The sequence below is a fragment of the Rattus norvegicus genome, chromosome 9 (assembly GCF_021556685.1).
Source record: "Rattus norvegicus strain SHRSP/BbbUtx chromosome 9, alternate assembly SHRSP_T2T, whole genome shotgun sequence".
NCBI classification, from domain to species: Eukaryota; Metazoa; Chordata; class Mammalia; order Rodentia; family Muridae; genus Rattus; species Rattus norvegicus.
The window spans coordinates 109,138,568-109,163,274 of NC_141542.1; the positions used below are offsets into that span (position 1 = coordinate 109,138,568).

At 40.5% G+C, this 24,707-nt stretch overlaps 2 protein-coding genes across 31 annotated transcripts in view; one reads left to right on the forward strand and one right to left on the reverse strand.

Annotated features, from left to right (window-relative positions):
* The window catches only part of Hdlbp (high density lipoprotein binding protein), a 69,662-nt gene extending 54,290 nt beyond the window's left edge, over positions 1–15,372 (reverse strand). For 5 of the 23 annotated variants that reach the window (NM_001432863.1, XM_087567522.1, XM_087567511.1 and 2 more), the window contains 2 exon segments: positions 9,703–9,790; positions 15,270–15,372. The gene's annotated coding sequence lies outside the window, so the exon portion shown is untranslated. 23 annotated transcript variants of the gene reach the window in all.
* A 181-nt stretch (positions 15,373–15,553) lies between these two features.
* Septin2 (septin 2) overlaps positions 15,554–24,707 on the forward strand; it is a 33,012-nt gene continuing 23,858 nt past the window's right edge. For 3 of the 8 annotated variants that reach the window (XM_087564496.1, XM_087564493.1, XM_087564492.1), the window contains exon 1: positions 15,554–15,964. Coding sequence is in view for 1 of the 8 variants with exons in the window: in XM_087564492.1 (XP_087420618.1) it covers positions 15,905–15,964 (60 nt within the window). In the remaining 7 variants the exon portion in view is untranslated. 8 annotated transcript variants of the gene reach the window in all.

Sequence of the window (24,707 nt, forward strand, 5' to 3'; positions counted from 1 at the left end):
ACACAGGATTAAAAGCAAATCAAAGAAAGGAAAGTGAAAAAGGTTGGTATGATGGCTATCTTGGTTGTTATCTTGACTACATCTGTAATTAACTAAAATCCAAAAATTGGAGGGCACACCTCTGAGATTTTTGCTTATTCTGAAATGGGAAAATCCACTTCTAATCTGGATCTTTGAGGTAGGAAGACACACCTTTAAATCAGATCATTTGAGTTGGGAAAACCCACCTCTAGTCTGGACCACATCTTCTGCTATAAGCCTATACGAAGACAAGGAAAAAGAAAACTTTTGCTCTTCCCTGCTTGCTCTTGCAAGTCCATTACTTCACTGGCATCAGAGCCTACTTCTTCAGGATTCCAGCCTATACAGAAGAGCAGCTGAGACAGCCAGCCTCATGGGCTAAGCAAACTGCTGGATTCTTGAACATTTATAGCCAGACATTTTTGGACTAGATGGACCACAGCTTGTAAGTCATTCTATATTATGTACATAACATATGTAGTTATATAACATATATCATATATAATTATATATAAAGCACACGTTTATTATATGTACATATAACCATATATATATATATATATATATATATATGCATGCATGCACACACACACACACACACCAATGAGAGAAAGAGATTGATTTATTCTCTAAGTTTTGTTATTCTAGAGACCCCTGACTAATACAGTTGGGGATATAGTTAAGTGCTAGAGTGCTTACCTTGCATGCTTGAAGTTTCAGATTCAATTCTCAATATTACAAAACAAACAAGAAAAACCCTCACAACTACAAAATGATTCTGTTTCTACTCATATACATTCTATCAAGCCTGAAACATTATAAAGTAAAGTAGGGATTTAGAACCATACATTTTATACAAGAAAGGGATTCGTGAGAGAACACCTCTGCAAGTCAGTCACCTCTATCTTAATTTCAAAAACAGCCAAACCAACCAAACCTGTTCTAAAACTTTCTGCTAGTTCTCCACTTGTACTATTGTTTCTCTTTCTCTCCTTTCTTCTACTTATTGGTGGGTCAGATCACTTTCTTCTCCAGCTACCACTTCCCCAAGGCCTCTGCATGGCAACCACTGTAGTAGCTGCCTCCCTCCAGGTTTCAAACCTCCACTGGTTGGACTGCTCTGCAGTGCTGCTGCCAAGGAATCCACAGAGGACCACTTTCCCTTTCCCCAGGAACCCAGGCATGTGTCCTTAACTGCTTGACTCCAGGTGAGGGGGTCTTTGCTTAAAGATCATTCCGACTCTGCACTAACTCAAATCTAGCTATGGGGAAACCCAGTACTGGGAAGGCTGGACGAAAGTGTTAGTACACCCTAGAGACTATCCCTGAGACATACTCAAGCAGTATCTGTAGTAAAGTGTTATCATCTGTATTTGGTTGAAGTCACTTTCCCATCTCTAGAAAGAAACCAGAATTAGCACTGAGTTCAGCTAGTCCAATTAGCAGTGAAAGGAAAAGCCTGTCCAGTACAACTTCAGAGGGTCGGAAACTCCACCAGCAAGCTCAGTATTCTGCATGTCCTTTTTTACCTGTGTCCTTTTTTACTTGGCAGACACACAAACCACTGTTCCCTGCCCTCAGCCAACTTAGGTGTGTGCCCCTTGCCTCCCCACCCCTGGAAAAGGATGTCAGAAGGGCAAAGGAATTATGCTAACGAAGGTGATTGGCATAGAAAAGGGTAAGAAGTGAGAAGAAGCAGCACTAACCTTGCTGCAGAACAGAGAGTCACATACCATCAAGCAACACAGTTCCTAACAACCAAAGAATGGTGTCAAAGGAGACTGCCCTGAGGACCTGAGTTCAGCCACAGAACGCACTCACAAGCACACCTGGACTTCAAGAGACTTATTAATCCTAGGACACATAAACCTGAGAGAGCTGTGCACCGACGTCACTTGATGGCCTTCGGACTAGAGTATGTCTACATATATAGAGCAAGCATTTTCCCAGAGCTTGGAACTCAGATCCAGAGCCCAAAAGCCCACTCTAATTCATCAAAAAGTCAGTTGGAAGACAAGTATGCCACATACAAATTAACAGTATCCTGTTTATCCCCTCAAACACATACTAGTATCCTTGATAATTTGGCTACCCAGTTAAGACATGGTGATCCTGACAAGAAAATGTTCATCAATATCTTATCCTTATCTAGAGCGGGGTTGACAGGATGTGGCTTGAATCACTGCAGCTAGATCACTAAGAGAATGACAGAAACACTAATGTGGCTGGTGGTCTGGACCACAAGTCTTGCTTCCAGTGTGAAGCAGCAGCAGGGTACTGTAAAGACGGGCTTTGTGTACATGATGGCCTTAGGACTGAGACTCTTGATGTGCCCATTCCCTACCAGAAACCTACCTAGGAATGTGTACTTGGTGAAAGATGAGTGTTTGCTTACTGAGGGACACAAGACAATTCTACAATGGGTATTTTGGAACTGAATATTTAAAGACCTGACTCTCCTCACTCCTGGACTAGAAAAACAATGGTGTGGACATTACCTTGAAACTTTAGAGAGGCTCTGAAGACACTCATTAGGCAACTGTGACTGAATATTTAAATTTGTTAACTTCTAAATGTAGAGTATAAGCAGGGTAGAGGGGGTGCACACCTTCCCAGCACTTGAGAGGCAGGATCTCTTGAGTTGAGGCCAGCCTGGTCTACAGAACAAGCTGCAGGATAGCCAGGGCTACACAGAGAAACCCTGTCTCTAAACAAAACAAAACAAAACAAAAGAAAAAAGTGAGGATGAAAACAAGCCAAAGGGAAAAAAAAATTGCAAATCTTGACTCCCTGATTCCCTATACCTGTCTCCTCTCCTGTACCTGTTAGAGTCACTGTGAGGATTAAGTGCGTTTATACACATTGCTTAACCCAAACCCAGCAAAGGTAAGCAGTGCAGATCATCCCTGAGAACATCTATACTGCAGGCGACATAGCACCAAACCACAGCTGCTCTCCACCAGGTTCTTTCTATTTCCCTGAGTGAAAAAGAGAGCTGATGATGACAAGATTTTACCAACTGACCCTGTGTGACAGAGCTTCGCAATGACAACACTACTGGCATTTAGATCAGATAATCTTTGTGGGGCTGTCCTGTGCATTGTAGGACATCAACTATTTACAATTTTCACCACGAGAGTCTAGAAGCACCATTTAGTTATGACTACCAAAGGTCTCCAAGCACTGTAGACAATTTGTCCTAGCTGAGAACTGTTACTGAGAATAAAGAAGCAATAAACACAAGTTTTACAGGTAAGGTGTTTTTTTGGTCTTGTTTTGTTTATTTCTGAGATAAGCTTTTGCTAAGTGGCTTAGGCTGGCTGCAAACTCACAATCTCCTATCTCAGACTCTCAAGCATAGGGAGATTACAGGTGTTCATCACATGTCTAGCAAGTGAAGCTTTCGTTTCACTCATGGATCCTGGCTGTCCTAGAACTCACTACACACATAGATGAAACTGGCCTTAAACTCACACTAGAGATCCTCTTGCCTGTGCTTCATAGGTACTAGGACCTGCATTCACTACGCCGGGCTTCGCTCTTGAAATGGACCACAACGCTGAATACTATACAAGTGACTATCAGGTCAATGTATCACTCTTAAAATGATAAATCTTAAGCTAAATTTCTAATGAATTGAGTTAATCAAATATTCTGAGATCCCAGAGCTCTAAAAATAAACCCTCTCAGAGACTCATTTCTTTACTTTTAAACTAGGGAGATGGTCCATTTATTAAAATGTAAGCTTGAGGACCTTTGCGTGGATCCCCAACACCCACATGAAAGCCACACACAGCACTCACAACACCAGCACTCAGATTTGGAGGGCGAGGCAGGCTGATCCCAGGAGCTCCATGGCCAGCCACTTCAGCAAATCTGTGAGATCCAGGTTCAGAGAGAGAATCTGTATCAAGAAAGCAGAAGCTGGACATGGTGATAAACACTTTCAGTCCTAGCAACTGTGAAATAGAGGCAGGAGGATCTTGAGTTCAAAGCTAGCCTAGTCTACACAGAAGGCTCCAGGCCAGCCAAGGGTATAGAGTGAAGCCCTCACTTGTAATCTCAGCACTTAGCTGTGCTCTGCTGTATCAGGAGGGAATCACTCAAGAGCTCAAGGCCAGTCTGCTCGGAGCTACCGAGAGCTGAAGGCCAACATGGCATATACAGCAAGCCCCTTTCTCAAAACTAATTAAAAATAATAGGTCCAAAGCTAAATGCAGGTCTTCAGGGAATAGACCTCAGACTTTCATCCAGTCAGGGATAAAGAAACAAGGTCTAGCAGTCCGAATCTAATCTGAGAAACCAAATACTGTTGTGTCTACCCTTAGGAATTTCTGTGAATGACACATGGGTATAAAAAGGGCAAATCTTAAGAGAATTTTCAGAAACTTATTTGAAAAGAACTCACAATGGTTGCTCACAGTCACTAACAAGCATGTGGCTTCTGCATCAGTAATCCTACCTTTAGTCATTCTAGATGTAGCCTGCTGTCACAGCAAAGCCTATCAATCCCGAGAGTCTTCTGCCCATAGCAGGGCCTGAGATAGGACAGGAGGGGCTACATTAATACTGGCTTGGTTAACACTGGTAGAATTAATGCATTGATATTAATTTGTAGCACAATGGTATTGATGTGTTGATGCTGTAAGAATAGTCTATCAAGAAATGTAATTTTTATCATTAAGCAATACAATTCAACAGAGCTATGTAAAAACTGACACTCTCCCAGGTTTGTCTGCCTGTCTGTCTTCCTTCCTTTCTTTTGCTCTTTGGTTTTCTGAGACACGGTCTCATTATGTAGCTCTGGCTGTCCTGGAACTCACTGTGTAGATTAGGCTGACCTCAAACTCACTGAGATCTGCTTGTCTCTTCCTTCCCAATGCTGGAATTAAAGGCATGTGCCACTCTACCTGGTTCCTTATATATTCTTTAAGAAACATCTCCAAATACATGGCCTAAATAAAAACAAGATCTCATTACATACACCTACCATTTGCCACACCTATTTCCATATATAAATAGGTCACACTGCCTTTCTAGGACTTGCCTAACTCTAATTCGCTTCTTACCAACTGCATGTTAGATGGACTAAACATAACAATAACTTCCCCGCTGATGGAACTCCTCAGCAGCTTGTACTTTTTCTGTATCCAGAGTCACATTACATAGCTCTGGCTAGTATTGGAGCTCAGAGGTCCACCTGCCTCTGCCTCCCAAGTGCTGGAATTAAGGATGTGCACCGCCACTCCTGGTGAGCTTGTATTTTTTGGGTTGTTTGTCTTGCTGTTAACTACCTAAAATGCTGAAGAGGAAATTCTTCAGCTGGCTGTGGTGGCTCATAACTTTAATTTTAGCATTTGGGAGCCCAAGGCAGGAGAAACAAGAACTTGAGTCTGGCCTGGGCTACTCAGTGAGCTTCTTCCAAGGGAAAGGAGTGAAAAAAAAGAAAGGAAGGTCTCTGTTCAGTTGGGCCAGAGTCTCCTTAGGTCAGATTCCTGAAAAATACATTTTTTTTTTAAGGCAATGTATCAATTTGCACTGCCAGAATAAAACTGCCTTTCTAATGAGCTCAAATGTCTAGTTACAATCTGTGAACCATCCTTGTCACCTTGATAACAACTAAGATGATCATGTCCATTCTTCCCAGTCTGATGTGTACAAAATACAATTTTACAGAAATTCTTTTACTATTAGGTTGGAATCTCACTTAGTTTGTCTGCCATCTGAATTTTAATTTATTTTTGCTAATTTTAATTTGGGGTATGTATCTGTGTGTAGATATGCACACACGAATGCTGGTGCTCACCGAGGCCAGAGAGCTTGGGTCCTCCAGAAACTGGAATTAAAAGCAGTTGTGAATTGCTTGACATGGATGGTAGGAACTGAATTCAAGACCGAGAGAAAAGCAGTCCATGTAGCTCTTAACTGCTAAGCCACCTCTCCAGCTGCATCTGAATTTCTGAACTATGAAGCCTGCATTATTTATAATCTCTCCGGCTTCCTATCAGAGTGGTGCAATACACATTTCTTATATTTTTGGTTGTGAGCCTAGCCTTTAACGGCTGAGCCATCTCTCCAGCCCTACACATTTCTTAAGACACAATGCCCATAGTCAGGCAACAGAGCAGGAGTAAACAGAAGAATGATGATCTGAAGTGAAATTCAAGTTGTAAGCTTAAAATAGTATTGCTGAAGGCTACCAAAGCAAACCTTGTAAGAAAATATTACTGAAAAACACAACTTTTCCAACTAGTCAGAGTAGCCTAGGCTGACCATCTGAAAAGCCTAAGCCTGTTCCAGTTCTACTGCATTTATAAACACCAACTCATCCTATTTGCAGAGGGGGCATATCTCCAAGAAGGTGATTTTAGTTGCAAGAGAAGTCACAAGTGGTATGGTTTTGGAGGACACACAGCCTTTGGGTAGGTGGTAGAATGTGAGACAGTGCCAGGTTAGGCAGAGCAAGAAATGAAAGGCAAAGATATAGTCCATGCTGTTCCTCACCAACTGCATTCACCCTGGGGCCTCCTCAGAGGAGAGAGTAAAGCACAGACTCCTAGGCTGATGGGAAAACTATCACCACCACCAAGGACTCTGCAGCAGGTCTTCGAAGGCATTCATTACCGAGGGCCTCAAGGTCTGCTTGCCTCGCTCCTTGACCTACAGCTCTTCACCCACACACTTGGCTGTGCTCTGTATTGTCTTCTAGGACCTCATGTCCTGTATTTCTTCAGCACTCCAATCACGTTCCTACCCCATGCTTTTGTACTTCCTATTCATTACACTTAGAATCTTTTCAAAGGGCTGTCCACAGCTCATCCACTCATTGCAGGCTTGAAACAGGTGCCACTCCATTAGCAAGCTTCCCCAAGTAGCTTCTGTCCAATGGCTATTGTCTTCTGCTCTAACCCTATGATGCTATTGTTCCCTCCCCCATTCTTGACTGTAACTGACATGCCTGTCTCCACACATTCACATGTGGCCTCTGTGACAGCACAAGGGAACTGTCCTGGTTTTATTCCTCCTCCCATAGCAGTTGCGTGTGGCAGGAGTACATTTTCTAGTACTCCTTTCTGCAGCACTATTAAAACGACAACACCAAGCCTGAATAGAAATAAGAACTTCAAAATTTAAGAGGCTAGACATGGAAACTTGATCAGAAAGAGCTGAATCTTTCATCAGTAATGCAGAAGACAGCACAAGCTGCCTAAGAGCAGCAGCATCCTGGGTTGGATATAAAATTAAGAACTTGAGCATGACCTCGAGTCACATGGAACTTTGTAGAGCTAGACAGCTGTCCTCACCAAAGGCTGTCACTGTTTTCTCTAATCAGGGAGTACAGCCTTTAAAAGGAGGGTTATCAGCTCCTATGCTCAAAGGAGACAGTCCTGCCAACTGCTCTATAGTGAGTACTGCCCTAGGCAAGACAGGACCACAGGATCAGAGGCTCTCTGACACACTGGTAGGCAGCAAAGAGCAAGACTGGATAAGTCCAGAAAAGGCTCTGGAAAAGGTAAAAACAAACAAACAAACAAACAAACTCAAAAGAAACATAAAGTAGCCTGAAGCAAACAGTGACTTTGAAGTAAAGAAAACTTAGAATATCTATAGTATATCTATAGGTACAGCACCCAAGAGACAAAAATATGAGTTCTAAAAAAGAAATACAAAGAGTAAAGAAAGCTCTTCAAAGAGTTCAGCAAAAGGGTTACGAGATACATTTGAGAACATTTTCCAGGAAGGACATGAAAGCTGAAGGTACAAAGTGTCAATAAAGATTGTATTGTATTACGAACTCAGTAAATAAGATAGCACACATTCTAAAACTCTTGAGAGTAAATGTTGAATACTTTTTAATCACAAAATGATGAAGTACTTGATTGCTGAATGCTAATCAGCCATATTCTATTACTGCACACTGTTTTCATCAGTCATAACCTCATTTTGTACCCCCATACATGGAATTCTGATCTACCAAGTTAAATTTTTAATTAGGGGTAGTAGAAAATCTAGAAAAGTTGCAATGCTAACTTGGAAGTACCAAGAGAATTCTGGAAAGAACAATAAAGTATATGGGAAGAAACCAAAGTGATAAACCAAGAAAAATGCCCAGCAGAAAAAAGCATGACGTTCAGAGTGAAGAGGACCGACACAAGAGACAGGATGAAAACAGCCCCTACAGGAGTGCTGTTCTAAATCTCAGAGGAAAACATGCCCCAAATCTCATATAGAAAATAAGGCAGAAAAAAGACTTTCAGATGCTCAAGCTCTTACAACTACTGTATGACAACTACCAGAGGATGCCCCTCACCAAATTAAAGTAAAACACAGAAAGGAGTGGACTTGGGTTCCTGAAAACCAAGCTGCCATCACAGAAGGTATCAAGAGCCATAGGAAGACGCCAAGAACAGGCAAAGTCACAGGCACTAGAATAGATTGATTAAAAATGAAACAAGGTAGGATGGCATGGAGAGATGGTTCAGAGGTTAAGAGCACTTGTTGCTCTTGCAAAGGATCCAGGTTTGGTTCCTAGCATTCACATGACCACTCACAATCCTCTGTAACTCCAGTTTCAAAGTATCAGATGTTTTTTTCTAGACTCCATAGGCACCACACACATGTGGTATATATATATACACATAAGCAGGCACACACTCATATGTGTAAAATGATAATAAATCTTCTAAATGAAATAAGCAGAATACTATTTCATTAGATAAAAGGAATTATGTTTATTAATTATTAATATAATTCAAGAACTGGGGGAGAATGTGGAATTGGATTTTAGAGACAAGAAAACTGAAAAAGTTCAACAAACTAGATGTATAATAACCTAACTTTATACCATTTGGCCTAGCTATAAATTGTACTAGGCAGTAAAATATAAACATTAAATAAATACTGAACTAATCAAATTATGGATAAACCCAGTCTAAGTAGCTACCAATCTTTCTGCATAAAAATGACAGAATTGGGGGTGTGTGTGTGCTAGAAACTTCTCACTTACTCTCAGCTAAGTGAAGACACGATATAGGAATCATGGTGGTTAGTTAGAAGTCAGACAGCTCTTCCAAATTGGAAAATGAAGAAACTACTAAGTGAGCCCTCTACACGAGATTGGAACTGTAAGCGGGGGAAGAATACTGGTATCTTTGGCCTTTCTAGGATTTAACTTTAGACTACATGAAGATATAAACTTGATTTTGAATAAAATTTTAATTTTAAAATTCCTACCAGTACCAAGAAAAATTAGTAAGGGCAAGTGGCTGTACACACCTCGAATCCCTGCGACTGGGAGGCTAGAATTACACAGTGAGCACCACACTGGCCTGGGCTACAGAGTGAGACATCATCTCAGCTACTCAGCGGGCGTCTAGCCATCTAGCCTGATGACTTGGGACCTGGGATCTATGTGCTGGAAGGAAAGAACTCTCGCAAGTCATCTTGACCTCCTACTGTACACTGTGGCATGTACACATACATGCATGCATGCACATGTGCGCTCTCTCTCTCTCTCTCTCTCTCTCTCTCAATACAATCAGATGTGTATAAATGGATATAATGAAATATAAAAAATAAAATAAAGTAGTAAGGGAAAGTAGTTATGGTCAGTGTAATGCTATTCAGTTAACAGTCAGAATCAAGCTCTGTAAGGTCAAGATACCCAACTTGTCTTCTCACCTTGTTTACCACTAACGGTACACAGAAAACTTCAACAAGTCTGGAATAACAATCCAAATGAGATCCCATCATTAAAATATTTATTATTCTAGAAAATAGAAAAAATAAATTCTGCTTTAGCTCAAAATAACATGTAACCATTTCCTAAAATGTTATAGACATAAAAAAGTTTCATTTTCTTGGTTTCCAAATGCAAACTGCTGTGATTTTACAATCTAAGGGATTGTTTGTGGTTCTCTGCTTTTTTTTTTTTTAAATAAACTTGATTAAATCTTTCCATTCATCTTAGACATAGTATTGCTACCACTTAGCAACTGAGAAAACAGAGGCCTGACAGATTTCTTTCAGAGCCTGTTATAGCTTAACTGATAAGGCAAACACTTGCCAATCACCACTTGGATAATGGGAAGAATGCACACTCAAGGGGCTATCACAAATATAAATCAAAAATTTATGCTTTCACATTTTGGATGCTGGACATAATATAACCAAGATGGAAACAATCTGAAAACTTCCTGCTGACTAGCTTTCATAGTACTGGGTGTTACACAGAGAGTAGGGTGGGGGACATGCATCAATCGTATCCTTGCACCCAGCCCTGAATGCTATAATATCAATCTTCCAGGGAAGATACATGCAATAGTCCTTCACTGGCAAATAAGTTATATAGGCAACCAATTACTTCTGGATACATTGAAAAAATTCAGACCTGATAAAGTAAACGTGGTCAGAAGCTGACAATCATAGGCTCTAGGGAGGAACTTACTTCTATTGCTTTGCTAAACTGACTACTAATGCTAGGAGGCAGAGGCAAGCAGATCTCTGAGTTTGAGATCAGCCTGGTCTACCATGTAAGTACCAGGACACCTGGGTACAGTGGCACATGACTTTGGTCCCAGCACTCAGGAGGCAGAAGCAGGCCAGCATAGTTTACATTGAGAGTTTCAAGACAGCCAGGGGTACACAGAGACACAGAGAGACACTATCTCAAAAAAAAAAAAAAAAAAAAAAAAAGAGTAAAGAAATAACTCTAAATTTGTAGATATTCACTTAAAATTTTGTTACCAACAGCTTTGACTAATTTATCAACTAATTATACAACATGTAAAAATAACCATTTTGCCTCTTGCTTAAATTATGAGACTTTTGTTTACTGAAGCATTATTTATAACTTTTAAAAAGGCCATCGTATCCATGAACTCAGCATGAAGCTGAGAGTAACAAGGCTTAAACTCTTAATCCTCCTGCTCCAACTGCCCAAATGCTGGGAGATTACACCCTTTTATCTTGTGTTTACCCACACATGTATACAAATGTACCCTGGGTTGAATGAATATATGGAGATGGCCTATGTCAGCAAAAGCACCCATGGACCAGTGACACCAAAAGACAGAGATTCAGAGGGAGAAAATTAGTTTGCCAACCCACTTTGAATACACAGGAGTCTCAATTCAGCAGAAATGGTTCAAAACATTTGCTACATGTAAATGAGCCACAGAAAGGAAATCCAACTGCAGTATATTATGAATCAGGCAACAAGCTATCACTGAAAAGCACAAGAGCCATGAAGAAAAACAGAGAGGATGACATAGGAACCAAGCCAACAGGGACTAGACCTTGCCAGTGTCATAGCACCTTCGCTGTCTGAAAGAACCTGGGACAAGAACTTGACTAAGTGTGGCTATGACTCATCAAGAGTGTTGCATCTTTTTCTGTCCCCACAAACAGAGCTTCTGAAATCAAGTATGAGAAGGCATAGTCATGCTCTGTGGGCTAGCCTGGCCTTGAATCTCTCATCTACTTGATCAGCCTCCCAAGTGCTAGAATTATAGACATGTTTCTTCTACCATTCCTGGTTCGTAGCTGTTTCTTTTCAAAGATTTCTTTTTATTTTATGTGCGTAAGACTTGCATATATTAACTCCATGTTTTTGCCTGGCACCCTGAGAGTCAGAAGATGTCAGATTCCTTGAAACTGGAGTTTCAGACAGATGAGAATAGCCACCTGGGTGCTGGAAACTGAATCCAAGTCCTCTGTAAAAGCAGAAAATGCTCTGAGCTTTCTCTCCAGCCCCTGTAGCTGTTTTCTAAATCTAAAATTTATGATATATCATGTTAGGTGCAATGAGAAGAATGGACTCACATTTACCTTCCTAAGGGAAGACTTTTAGTTCATTTAAACCAAGTGATAACAAATGTGCACTTTGGTTTTTAAATTTTTTTTACATTTTTCATTTACTTCCTGGTTTTAAAATATTATTCTCAGAAGAATGAGCTTTTTAAGGATTTAGTTAAAGTTTTAAAATACACCTCAAATAGTATTTATCTATACAACTAAAAATGAGAGACCCCTCAATCTTTGAAATCTTCATGATGAACACTATTTAAGTGTAGTCTTTAATGACATAAAGAACAGTCACTTTTTTGTTAGTCTAAGATAAAGGATTTTTTAAAATCCAAAATGAGAAGAGATCTTAAAAAACGTGTTGAATACTTAGTCCTAAATGGGTGTCTCTATCAACACCCCTTCCCAGTGAGACTCAGGGAACACTGCAAAAAGGGAGTCAGAAATAATGAGTCAGAAGGTGGAGAGGAGTACTATGAAGTACTGCCTGCTGGACAGGACATGGCCTTACAATCCCAAACTCAGAGCAGCACACGTTACCCGCACAACATTAAGCCAGTCAATTTCAGTATGGATGGGATAGGGGAGTCATGAAAGTCCACACAGCTAAGGAGTTATGGGCAATAGATGCCCACTGGAGGATAGTGGTGGTGTCAACTTTATTTCCTGGTTGTGGTTGCTAGTAGGTTCTCCATGTTCATGCAAAAAGCACTAACTGAACTCAGTGGGTTACTTAAAAAAGAGGGGGGCTATTCACGAAGAGTGAAAAGTGGCAGATAAAATCAAGATAAATAATATTTATGTGTGAAGTTGTCAAAAAATTAAAAACAAAAAAAAAGTATGTTCTCTGCTCAAGACACTAGGGTAAATATCTTTCACATAGAAGGCAATAATGAAGAATCTATCTTACAAAATATCATAGGTCATCCCAATGGTCATTATCCTGTTCAATCTGTAAGATCGAGAAGGTACTGAATATACGACATGACGATGTTCTCATATAATCTCAGCTAAGCCCCCTGCCATTCAAGAAATTGGCCATATGTTTGTCCAATCCTCAACCGTTTGCTGTGTGCCACTGGCTATATATAGCGTTACACTTTCTCTATCCTACTCTTTCTGTTTACAACACTCCATCCTGCCAGCTCACCTGAAAATGCTCTTTAACCATTCTTTTTTTTTTTTTTTTTTTTTTGGTTCTTTTTTTTTCCGGAGCTGGGGACCGAACCCAGGGCCTGCGCTTCCTAGGCAAGCGCTCTACCACTGAGCTAAATCCCCAACCCCTTAACCATTCTTTAAACCCCAGTTCAAGGACCATAATCTTTTTTTGGGAGGACAGGGGTGAGGCAGGGTATCCTGTAGGACAAGCAGACCTTAAACTCACTATGTAGAAGAGGCTGATGCTGACCTCCTGATCTTTCTGTCTTCAAATCCAAAGTGCTGGGTCACAGGTGTACTGATTTACTTACATTCTTTATGAAGGCTTTTCAACAAGCAATCATAATCTACTTCCTATCTCTTTTACACATTTCCACAATGGGCTTTCCAATAAGTAATCATAGTCTATTTTCTATTTCTTTTAATTATTTCCATTATGGCACAAATCAGCCTGCAAAATCAGCTTTCTTTCACAAGTGTATCTTCTGCAGTAAACCATAAAGAGCTAGACAAAAGGAAAAATGATTTTTTTTTCTATCTCTGGAGCCCCAGAATCCCTGTGTGTGGTACCCTATTTTTTAATGAAAAATTTTAAAGAAATGAGGTTATTAGGCTGACATTAGAAATTTAGAAGATCAAAATAAAACTAAAAGAAATGTACTGGAAAGTCCATTTGGTCCCTGAGAAGCCAGCCTGCCCACAAGAGGAAAAGATAAGGATCTGCTTGTGTGTGTCCCTGTCTATTCTCGGCTGAGCTCTTTCAGCTTTCTCAAGATGAAGCAAGGCTCTAAGCAGTGCAGGACTCATAACCAATGCTCCCAATAAAGCTTGGGCGCCATTGGAAATTGCTTAACTGTGGCTTTCAAATACTATTCCTGAAACGGGAAAGATAGTTTCCATTTTCTCTAAATTTAAAGCTGTCATAATAGATTAAGAGTTGTTTTGAATCCATAAGTATTAATTCGCTTCAAAACAAAACAAAAACCCAAAGCCCCTTTCAGCTACATTAAAGAACTGCTTTTAAGTATCCCAGTATCTAACATAATTAACATTTTAGCCTATGGGTACTTTAAATGTTCAAAAGCTAAGCATAAGCAATAGGTTTCACCCAGTGTTTCCATATGCACATCTGTTTCCATAATAAAAATTTAGCTTGTAGAGTATGGCTACTACTAGCCTCAAACAAAATTCTGTGATTGACTTAACGGGGTTTCAGAAAGTTACTTGCTAAAAAAGTGACTCTTCAAACGGACACCAACAAATATGTGAAGTCATTGCTTGAGCTCTTAAGGTGAGTATGGAGCAAAACCCAAAGCTGAAGGGCGAGCCAAGTTATAAATGAAGATTATAACCCTCCAGTTTTCCCCAGACTTTATCCTTGTCTGTAAGCATAATAAAACCCAAGTCAGCCTCTTTCGGTTCACAGTTCTACCGTATGCAAACACCATGCCCAGTCGAACCTTCAACCTTCTAATTCAGACAGGATATACAGTGTAGCCTCGAGCACCGGGATACTTTTCAAAGTAATAACGCACAAAAAACACCTCCTCACAACAAGGCATGTGTCAAAACAGCTTGGAATACCGACACTGTGCGCATCACCCACTAGGGTCGCGCGATGGCTATCTCTTCTCAGGCGAGGTACTCTAGGGTGTTTTCCTATAGAAAGGCCTTGGTGCAAGGCCTAGGTAGGAGTTTACGATCGCTGACCAGCTAGGGGACCTCCTGGGATAGAGGGAAGGACAACCGAGCCAGGCCGCAGCCCAGTACTGCACCTTCCCAGCTAGCTTCAAGCCGGCCGCAGCGAGCAGGGAATGCCGCAGATCTCACCGCCCGCCCCAGACTGAAAGAGGGTAGGGGGCCGTGCCGGCTCCGCCCTCCCCCGCGGGGCATGGGCTCACGACCACACAGGAAGGCCACGTCCCCAGGGACAAGCACCACTCTATGGTGAGCGTGGTGGTGGGGGGTCAAACCCACGTGACCAGCGCGTAGCCAATACCGGGATGACAGCCTGCCATAGAGACGGCCCGGGAGGCGGCTAGAGATGCCCGCCGGCAAGTCAGAGGCGCCTGCCTATCCCCGCTCGGTGCTCCTAGCTCGGTGCTGCCGCCATCTTCCTGGAGGAAAGGGCAGAGGCAAAGGGCTCCCTCCCCTTCATTGCTCCGCACTCACGCTTCCACCTACTCGCCCCCGGTTGTCTCTCGCTCTCAGTGGACACCTCATTCTTTCCTAATAAATATCCTTCCCCCAACTCTAGTTTCCCACAAAGCGGATAATCTCATTACCTGCTCCTCTTTTATTAGCGTGAGGAATCCAAGCTCATAAGGTAGGAACTGTGGCGAAACAGGAACAAGACGCCATCTTGGTAAAGGAGAAGAGGCTACGCTTGACCTCCCCCCGCCCCCAGCCTCTATATGGCCAACCGCCGTGGGAGGGGCACAGCGCCTGCGCAGAGGCGGACGAGAGGATCCTGTCCACGCTTGCGCTCTGCTAGCAACCGCGGGGGAGGGGACTACTCGGGGCCCAGGAAGGAGTTGGCAAGGGGCGGGACGGCGCGATGACGCAATCTGTTCGCGCGCGCTGCTGGGCGGGGCAGGTCCGTGCTGTCGCCTGACGGGCATTCTCTGGCGTGTTAGCGGGTAAGTGTGGGGCAATGTGAACCCACTGTCGCTCGGGCTCGAGTCCGGCTGGCCGTCCAGAGGAAGTGCTAGAGTTCTCTCCTCGCCCCGGCCGCTCAGGCTGTGATAACGAGTACGGAAGTGGAGCGCGTGGGGGAGGGGCGGCCGCGCCCTTAGTCCGTGGCTCCAGCGATGGATGCCTGGCCGGTGTCGTCCCTTTGAGGACAACTGGACAGGCGGCCCCCATCTGGGTGATTCTACTGGCCAGGTTCAGGACATCGGGGCGGGCGTGGCTGGCCCCTATGAAGTTACCGCGCACAGTAGTGGAGAGTCGGGCGTTTAACGTTGGCGGATGGAGTTGGGTGAGGCAGCATTAGATTCGTATCTACGAAGCACTTGTGCTTGTGTGGTCATCTTCTCACTTAACGGTGCCATTTCGTCCTGAGGATGTGAAAGACTAGTCATCCTGGGATGTTAATGAAGTTCTCCAACTGGAGGTAGTGATAGGCTCATTGAAGAGAGTGGTCTTGTCTGCTGTGGCCTTCCCCGAGGTAGACAAAGGGCTGCAGCAGTATAAGTGACCGGGGAAAGGGAGCTTGTAGTGGAGGCCGTTAAAGGAGAAGCGATGAAGTCTAACTCTGAAGCGGACCGTAGGCCCAGACCACGCCTGACTGACCCTTTTGTATCTTCCGGTCTCATTTGTTAGTGGCGCCTTGCCTGGTCCTGTACTACCTTAGCAGACTCTTAACACATAGAACTTCTAGTTCAAACCACTGTGGCCTCTATGACTGGCCTTAATCCAGTTTACTCCTCGTGTCTGGAGCGTAGTTAAACTCGCACATTCTCTGTCTTCTCCTTATCTGTTGTGTAGTTCCGTCCTAATTGCTGCTTGTTATTCAGGACTCTGGATTCGATATCCTTTAGACAGATTAGGTGTTTCTCTGGCGTCAAGTATTGGGGTCCCTACTGCCTAGCAAGGGATTTAAGTCTTAGGTCCTCAAGTATTTCCTTCGTAGCGAAAATTGTTTTAGTATCTCAGATACATTTTTAAATCTGTCTTGTAAACATAAGGAAAACAGGGTTCTGTAGGGGTCATAAAAGCTGTTTCTTCACGATGCTTCTAGTTTGAGACTCCTTATTGTCAATGGCTTTTTTGGTAGGTGCCATTCAGGAATTCTTTGTAATACCCATACAAACTGTCAGTGTGTGGTTTTATATCTAATTTTGGTGATGATTTTCTTAGTTGTAAGGGCTGTCCTGCCTTTTTTCAATTTTTCCATCTAGAAGGTTTTTTCCCTTCAGAGCACCACAGCCCAGTAAAGAAGAGCTTTTAAAATGAGATGAGATTCTCTCTGTGGACTAGTTTGGTAACCTAGGGAAAGGAGGTGGGGCCTCCCTCTATTGTCATTCATGAGTGTAATTCAGCTCCCTTTGACTGTGGCTTGCTGCCCCAAGCTCCTTTAAAAGGGTTGTCTTTCATAATGTGCTTGTACAGTCCTCAAATCAAAGGAGAGTCCCAGCACTTTGGATAAAAGCTCTTCAGGATCCTACACTGAGAAGTCTTTGGAGATTAGGGGTAATGTATACAAATACAACATTTTGTGTACATGAATGATGGTTCCTATTTATGAGTATTCCATTATTATAAATGCCACTTGGAAAAATAAGTTTTGTTCACCTATTCATCTTTTGTCTCTTAATTGGAGTGATAGTGTTACTCTCTGAAATAAAGAAGCTGTGGGTCAAGGGTAAGGAACTTCTAATAACTTGTGGCATCTGAAAAAATGCAGGGTGAGAGCATAAAATTTTAGTTTGACCTTATATCTTAGATGTGGGGGATCTAACTGATCTGCCATCTGTACCTAGCAGTATGTTAATGGATCAAGGTTTTCTCACTAAAAATCAACCAAGTGCTTCAGAAATTCAGTATTCCCCTTTCAGCTTTCATTTTGGCATTACTGGGTATGTGTATAGTTAACTTGGTCAAGTGCTTGCCCTGAGTGTAAGATTTCTAGGTCCTTATCCTCCCCACCCCTACCCCTACACATAAAAACCAAAACCTCTTTTTGTTATGTTTAATAAATTGTTAGAAAACCATTGTGAATACAAGTTGTGTTTGGGTATAGGGTAACAAGTTCATAGCCTGGCCTTCTCTGTATTGAAGAATCATTGTATGTATTCTCCACTTCTGTGCTTGTGTTGTGCATCAGGATACTTATTTATTATTTTATGTATATGAGTACACCGAAACTGCCTTCAGACACACCAGAAGAGGGCATTGGACCCCATTACAGATGGTTGTGAGCCACTTACATGGTTGCTTGGAGTTGAACTCAGAACCTCTGGAAGAGCAGTCAGTGCTCTTTACAGCAAACTGCTAATAGAAGTTACTCTTCTTTGGTCTGAACTGACCTAGGACCTCAAAATGGCTGCAGACTTGGGTCAGTAAGCTAAGGAGATACAGAGATGTAGAAAGATACCCATGACGTTTCCCGTATCTGGTGGTTAGAAATAAATGACATATAAATAGTAGTAAAGGCAAGTATCCACATTTCTATTCTCAAGTATTTATCCTTCTGCTATTTTACTCAGTGCTTGAAGAAAGGAGACATGCCATGGCGATTTCAGTTTAGAATTGAATCAGTTATACCAATTTGGGAGAAACAAAATGACTTGATAGTTTTGGGTTTGTTTTTTAAATTCTATATCTGTTCCTAGCCAAATATAGTGTTGCGTCCCTGTAATCTCAGCATTCAGGAGGCTGAAATAAGATTGCTAGTTTAAGTTGAGCTTTTATTGTAAGGACTGTCTCAAACCAAACAAGAAAAAGAACCTAAAATGTGTTTCTGTGCATTTTAGTTTTGTTGTGTTTTGAGACATGGTTTCTTTGTTGCCTAGACTATTCCAGAATTCACTATATAATAATCCAAGTTGGCCTCAAATTTGTAATCCTTGAACCTCAGCCTCCAGTGCTGTGTTACCACACCTGGTTGCCTTTTTTTTTTTTTTTTTTCTTCTGGTTTGCCTTTTAATTTATTCTTACTAAGCGTTTCCCCTATTTCCATTCCTGAGTGGAATAGGAAAAACTTTGAATGCTGGCATGCAGCTCATTTGTAGAACACTTATCTAGTGTACATGAAATCTGGGGCTTGTTCCTCTAAGTATCAGACACACACACACAGTACACACAATCACAATTCAGAAAGAAACTTTCAGTTTTTGAGACATGGTCTCCCTGTGTAGTCCAAGCTGGCCTCCAGTTTGCAATCCTCCTGTCTTTTAAGTGCTAAGATTACAGTGGCACACCACCACAGCCAGCTAGAAAGACTTGACTTACCATCTCTCCTTTTTTAGCACCTTACCAAATAAATTATCATAGTCTAAAATTCTTTTTCTTTTTCTTTTGTTCCAGCACAATCTGGAACATCTGTACTCATGATCTTCTTGTGACAGTCTCTCAGAGATAGAAGGCCTATATTCCTCTTAGCCTGATTTACTGTTGGACTTTTTTTTTTTTTTTTTAAATGAGTTAGCTATGGCTTGGTAGCTCAAACCTTTTTTTTTTTTTTTTTTTTTTAAGATTTATTTACTGAATGTATATGAGTGCACTGTCTGTATGTACACCTGCCTGCCAGAAAAGGACCTGGTTGAGCTTAACTGCTGAGCCATCTTGCCAGCCCCTGTCTTTCTTTTTTAGACTTGGTTTCTTTATTTAGTAGCTTTTGCTGACCTGGAATTCACGATATACACTAGGCTGGCCTCAAACCCAGAGAGCTTCACCTGCCTCAGCCTCCCAAGTGAGATGTGATCTATCAAATCTGGCTACTGTTGTTTTTTGTTGTTTGTTTTTATAACTCAAATATTGTGGGGTTTGCATATTCAGCCCTGTTAGCAAGGTAGTTTTGTTTCATGATTTTTTGATGCACTAATCTTAATAATTAAATAATCATAATAAAATTGCAATATGTAGATACTTCATTTTTATTGTAGTGAAAAAAAATGAGACAGTTGACTATTTGGTTATATTAAACAACTAATTAATTTTTCATAGAAATAATAGCTTACCATTGTTTGGAGCCTTGTGCATACTAAATTATGAATGAAGTATTGTTCTAAGATTTGCTTCACTGTAATCCGGGCAAGCTGGAAATAAAATATTGGACTTGAGTGTTAATTATTGAAATTGAATAAAAGGTGGTATCTGAGGACTTATTTTATTGTGATACTTTTGGGTGTGCTCAAAGTTTTTCTTTAGTGTTTTAAAGTAACTGTAAGAATAATGGACTTTGGTTGGAGAGTTAGCTAGCATAGCAAGCGCAAGGCCCTGGGTTCGGTCCCCAGCTCCGGAAAAAAAAAAAAAGAATAGTGGACTTTTTATCTAAAATTGTATTTCAAATAGATTTAATATTCCCTTTTAAAAACATTATCTTTTATGTATATGAGTGTTTTGTACATCTGTTTATCACATGCCTGGTGCCCAGAAGAGGACATCAGGTCCCCTGGAACTCGAGTTACAGACAGATGTGAGTTGCATGTCCTTGCTGGGATCAAACCTGGGTCCTGTGGAAGAGCAGCAAGTGCTTTTAACCTAGGAACCATCACCTCATCCCCTAGTTTAAGGAATCCCATTGTTTAAAGGAATCATATTTGCTATTGGGAAATAACCCTGAATTATATATAAGCAGTTTCCTTAGTGTTTTCATGCAGATTGATTGCTGCATTTAATTAAATACCTCATAAGTATCTGTTTATATATGGTTTTCTCTTCATTTGTTACATTGGTACTTTTGACACATTACTAGAATCTAATTGCCAGCAAATATTTTTAAATTTTGTATTTATATCCATTAATGAAGCTAATTTGATGATGTTTGTTCTTTCCTTACTTTGGGGCCTTTCTATCCCATCTGGATTGTTCTTGAAATTATGTTTACAAATAAACCAGAACACTTTCCTTTTTTCTGCAGAGGCTTGGAATAGTTAAATGACTTTATTGTCTCTTCAGATTTCCATGCTATTTTGCTCTAATTCCATCTGGTGTTGACCCCTTACATTTCTAGTTTAGGGGTATGTGAGTGTGTGTGTGTGTGTGTGTGTGTGTGTGTGCGCGTGCACTTTGAAATAAAGAATATTTCTAGAATTTTTTTATATTTATGTATGTATTTGGGAGAAATGGGGCATATGCTCCTTGTGTGCTAAGATTAGTGGACAGCTCACTGGAGCCTATTCTTTTTCCTTTACCATGTGGATCCCTGAGATCTAACTCTGGTATTCAGGCTTAGAGGCAAGAGCCTTATAACTATGAGCCATCTAACTGGCACTATTGCTGGATTTTAATGGGCTATTTAGTGGCATCAGTTCTAGTTTTTGTTCTGTTTGGGTAATGTATAGTGTAATATATAATTGTGGCCTTTTTTATAGCCTGTGTCTGTAATTGTGCCTTCTTTTATGTCTGTTCTCATTTCTTTAGTTGGAGTCATAGGAAAAATTTGTTTTTGTCAGGCATGGTGGTACATTCTTTTAACTCAAAGCACTGGGGAGGTAGAGGCTAGTAGATTTCTCTGAGTTAGGAGCCAGTTCAGTCTACATAGTGAGTTCCGGGACAGCCAGAGGTACACAGTGAGACCCTGCCTCAAAAACAAGAATTTATTTCAAAGATTGAGCTTTTGAACTTACTTGTCCTTCTATATTTAGAATAATTCCTTTTTCTCTTTATTAATTTCTTTAGATTTTATTAATCATTTGTGAATATTTTTAGGGACAAAACTTCTTTCATTTATTATATCCAGACTGCAGTTTCCACTTCTTTCTCTCTTCCCAGTTTCTCCCTCCCACTTCTCTCCCCCAAATCCACTCCTTCCTGGGATATCAAGCAAGCATGGCATATCAAGTTGCGATAAGACTAGGTACCTCCCTCATATTAAGGCTAAACGAGGCAACTCAGTATGAAGAAAAGGATCAGAGACCGCTCCCGCGCCCACTATTAGGAGTGTCATAAGAATAGCAAGCTACACACCATACATACATGCACAGGATCTGGGTCAGATCCATACATACATGCACAGGATCTGGGTCAGATCCATACAGGTTCCCTGATACTTGGTCTGGTCTATGAGCCCAGGGTAGTGGGAGAAATTTTCTGTATTTGAAGTTACCAATTAAAAATATGTAAAACTCATGTTTGAGTTTGTGTTGTAAATGTGGACATCTGCATCTTTCCTGCCCCAATTCCATTGATTCCTAGAGACAACCTGTGGTTTTTGCTTTGGGGATTTCCTTAATCCAGGAGTTCAAGATTGTTCCATCTCTTTGAGAGTTTGTTTCTTTTCATTTTTACTTTAAATAGATCATGTGTTGGGAGTGTTGATTACAAAAAGCTTTCGGGCTGGACATAATGGTCCATACCTTTAATCCCATCATTCTGGAGATAGAGGCAGGCAGTTCTCTGTGAGTTTAAGACCATTCTGGTTTTCATAGCAAGTTTCAGGACCATGAGACACTATCTCTAAAACAAAACCCTAAAAAGTTAATTAAAGCTTTAATGTTTTATTGGTACTTTTAAAATGTAAGCTCCGTGGTTTTATTCATTCCCTGTTCCGTAAAGCTACTGTGTTTCAGTTATGGCAGACTGGTTGTATCCCTGTCTCTCTGCCCGGGAGTACTACTTAAATCGACGTGAGATTTTCCTTTGTTTTTGCTTTATGGTTTTATCTGTAGTTAAGTATTTGGACAGGGCTCTAGTATATCTTCCTTACAGAAATTTTAAATGATTATTTCTTGATGCTTTCGCTCCTGTTTTATTCTTTACCTTGAATTCCACTTGGTTGGTATTAATGAATGTCAAGATGTTTAGGGATGTGAGTTTCCAGCTGCTACTCCAGTGTTCCGCCTGCTTCCCCATCATGATGGTGATAGACTCCTGTCCCTCTGCAACTAATCTCTCAGGATCCCTCAGGAAACAACGAGTCTTCCATTTTTGACAAGGAATGGTCTGTCATTAATGGCTGTGCCAAAATGTTTTGTATTAAAGTTACCAATGATATAGATGGCCCCAGATGGACACATTGCTTGCAGGTAATGTTAACAAGTAAATAACTAGGGACAGCCGCCTATTTATTGGTTAAATACGCCTTGGCTGAGAAGGCAAAATGGAAAGCATTTGAAGACAGGCAGCTGTTTTTTAATCTTGAAAGATCCACATGCTCACTTGGTGTTTTAAATTAGAATCCACTGAATAGCTTTACGAATATCTTATTTTCAATGTTATTTAATGTAAGTTATCAAGAGTTAATATGATGACCTATACATGTATATTTGAAACACAACTGTTTCCATGAAATCCCAAGTATATTCCATGTATTGACTGCTAAAGAACTTAGATGTTACTTATTTTTTTCCCCACCCCCACCTGCACTCTAGAGGTTACTTATTAAAGTCAAAACGATTTTGACCTTCCTGACCCATGGAAGATGATAAAAACAGTAAGAATTTGATGCTCCAGGCAGCGTTGGGGTGGGCATGGAAGAAGGAGTTAGATTTCTTGCTACAGTAACTTTGAATTTCTTGATGTTTTTGCTTAACATTTATATTGACTCTTTATTGAAGACAAAACATTTTAAAAAATATGTTCTTATTTTTCCTTTACTTAAAAATATAAATTTACATTTTACAAGATTATTAATAGCCACATTTTGTGGAAATGAAATCCTTAGTTTTCACTGCAGGCCATAGGAGGCTGGTAGGAGGTGAGACTGCAGATTCTTCAGTTCTAGCTCCTTTGTATTGCATATTTCAAACTACACCATGAATGCAAACAGCTAATGGTAACATTTTTTCCGTATTAAATAGAGGAAATCATGTAGAGAATTCTCTTTCTCCATATCACTTTCAATAGCCAGGTGTCTGCTGTCATTCTTTTTATTATGTTAGTTAAAAATGTCCTCTACATGCTAGTATGTAAAAGTAGATCTACTTTTTCATGAGAATAGCAGTAGTTGCATGGAGGAGATGTTTTGTGTACCGTGGGTCAAGCTTTTGGAAGAAAATTATTTCAGAAGATCAGATTAAGCAGATATATTGGGGAAGTTGTAATCACGCTTGGTTCCACTATAAGAAATGACCATAAGCCTGAGGTTTATACATTCATTTTATGCATGATTTTATACAAATGGCTATTTTTCTTTCCATAAAATGGTATTAAACTGTATATACTGTTGTCTATCCTACATGTTTCACATAGAAGTATATTGTTAACATTTTCTCTTGTCACGTGCTCTTCTATGACTTAAAACAACAGAAACTATCCACTTGCCTCTGTTGACACTGGCCATATTCAGTATAACCAAATTATGTTGGCCTGGCCTGTTTGTTTTATCCCAATCTGTCTTTTAAGGAGGATCCTTTTTTTTCTCCACATTTTTTTTAAATTTCACCTTTTTTTTGTCTTGCTTAAACATTGTTATTGATAGTTTCCTTTTGCTGTGTATTCTGATTTGATTAAGTTGATATTTTATTGTCTTGGTTTTTTTAAGACATCAACAAGACAAATATTGGCCCAGTATATGGCTCACACTTTTAAGGCCAGCTACGGATGCATAGTAGAGAGATCCTATTTAAAAAAAAAAAAAAGACCCACAAAATCAAGAAAACTATCCAGGGGTGGCCTTGAATTTACTTTCCTCTTATTCCCATGTTGGGGTTACAGGAATGGACATATATATATATATATAGATAGATAGATAGATAGATAGATAGATAGATAGATAGTTTTACATTTTTGTATTTTGTACATTTTGTATTGATTTGGCATTACCACTTTTTCCCTGGTTAGTGGTTACCTTTCCTATTATCTCCTAACTGGACTATTCTTGGCAGTCAGGGTATATATAGCTTTTGGCAAATCTATATTCTATCTGACCTATTTATCTCTTCTTTAGAAGGTTTTACTTCTTTATTTTCACTCTTGCTCCTAACTGTTCAACTTCGTTGAGATAGTTTAATCTACTTAGTTATTGTCTGTTAATAGCATTTTCTAAGGATGTCCTTTCTATCTAATGGACCTTACTTAATTCACTCTTCTGTTACACAGTTCCAGATAGCTGGCTA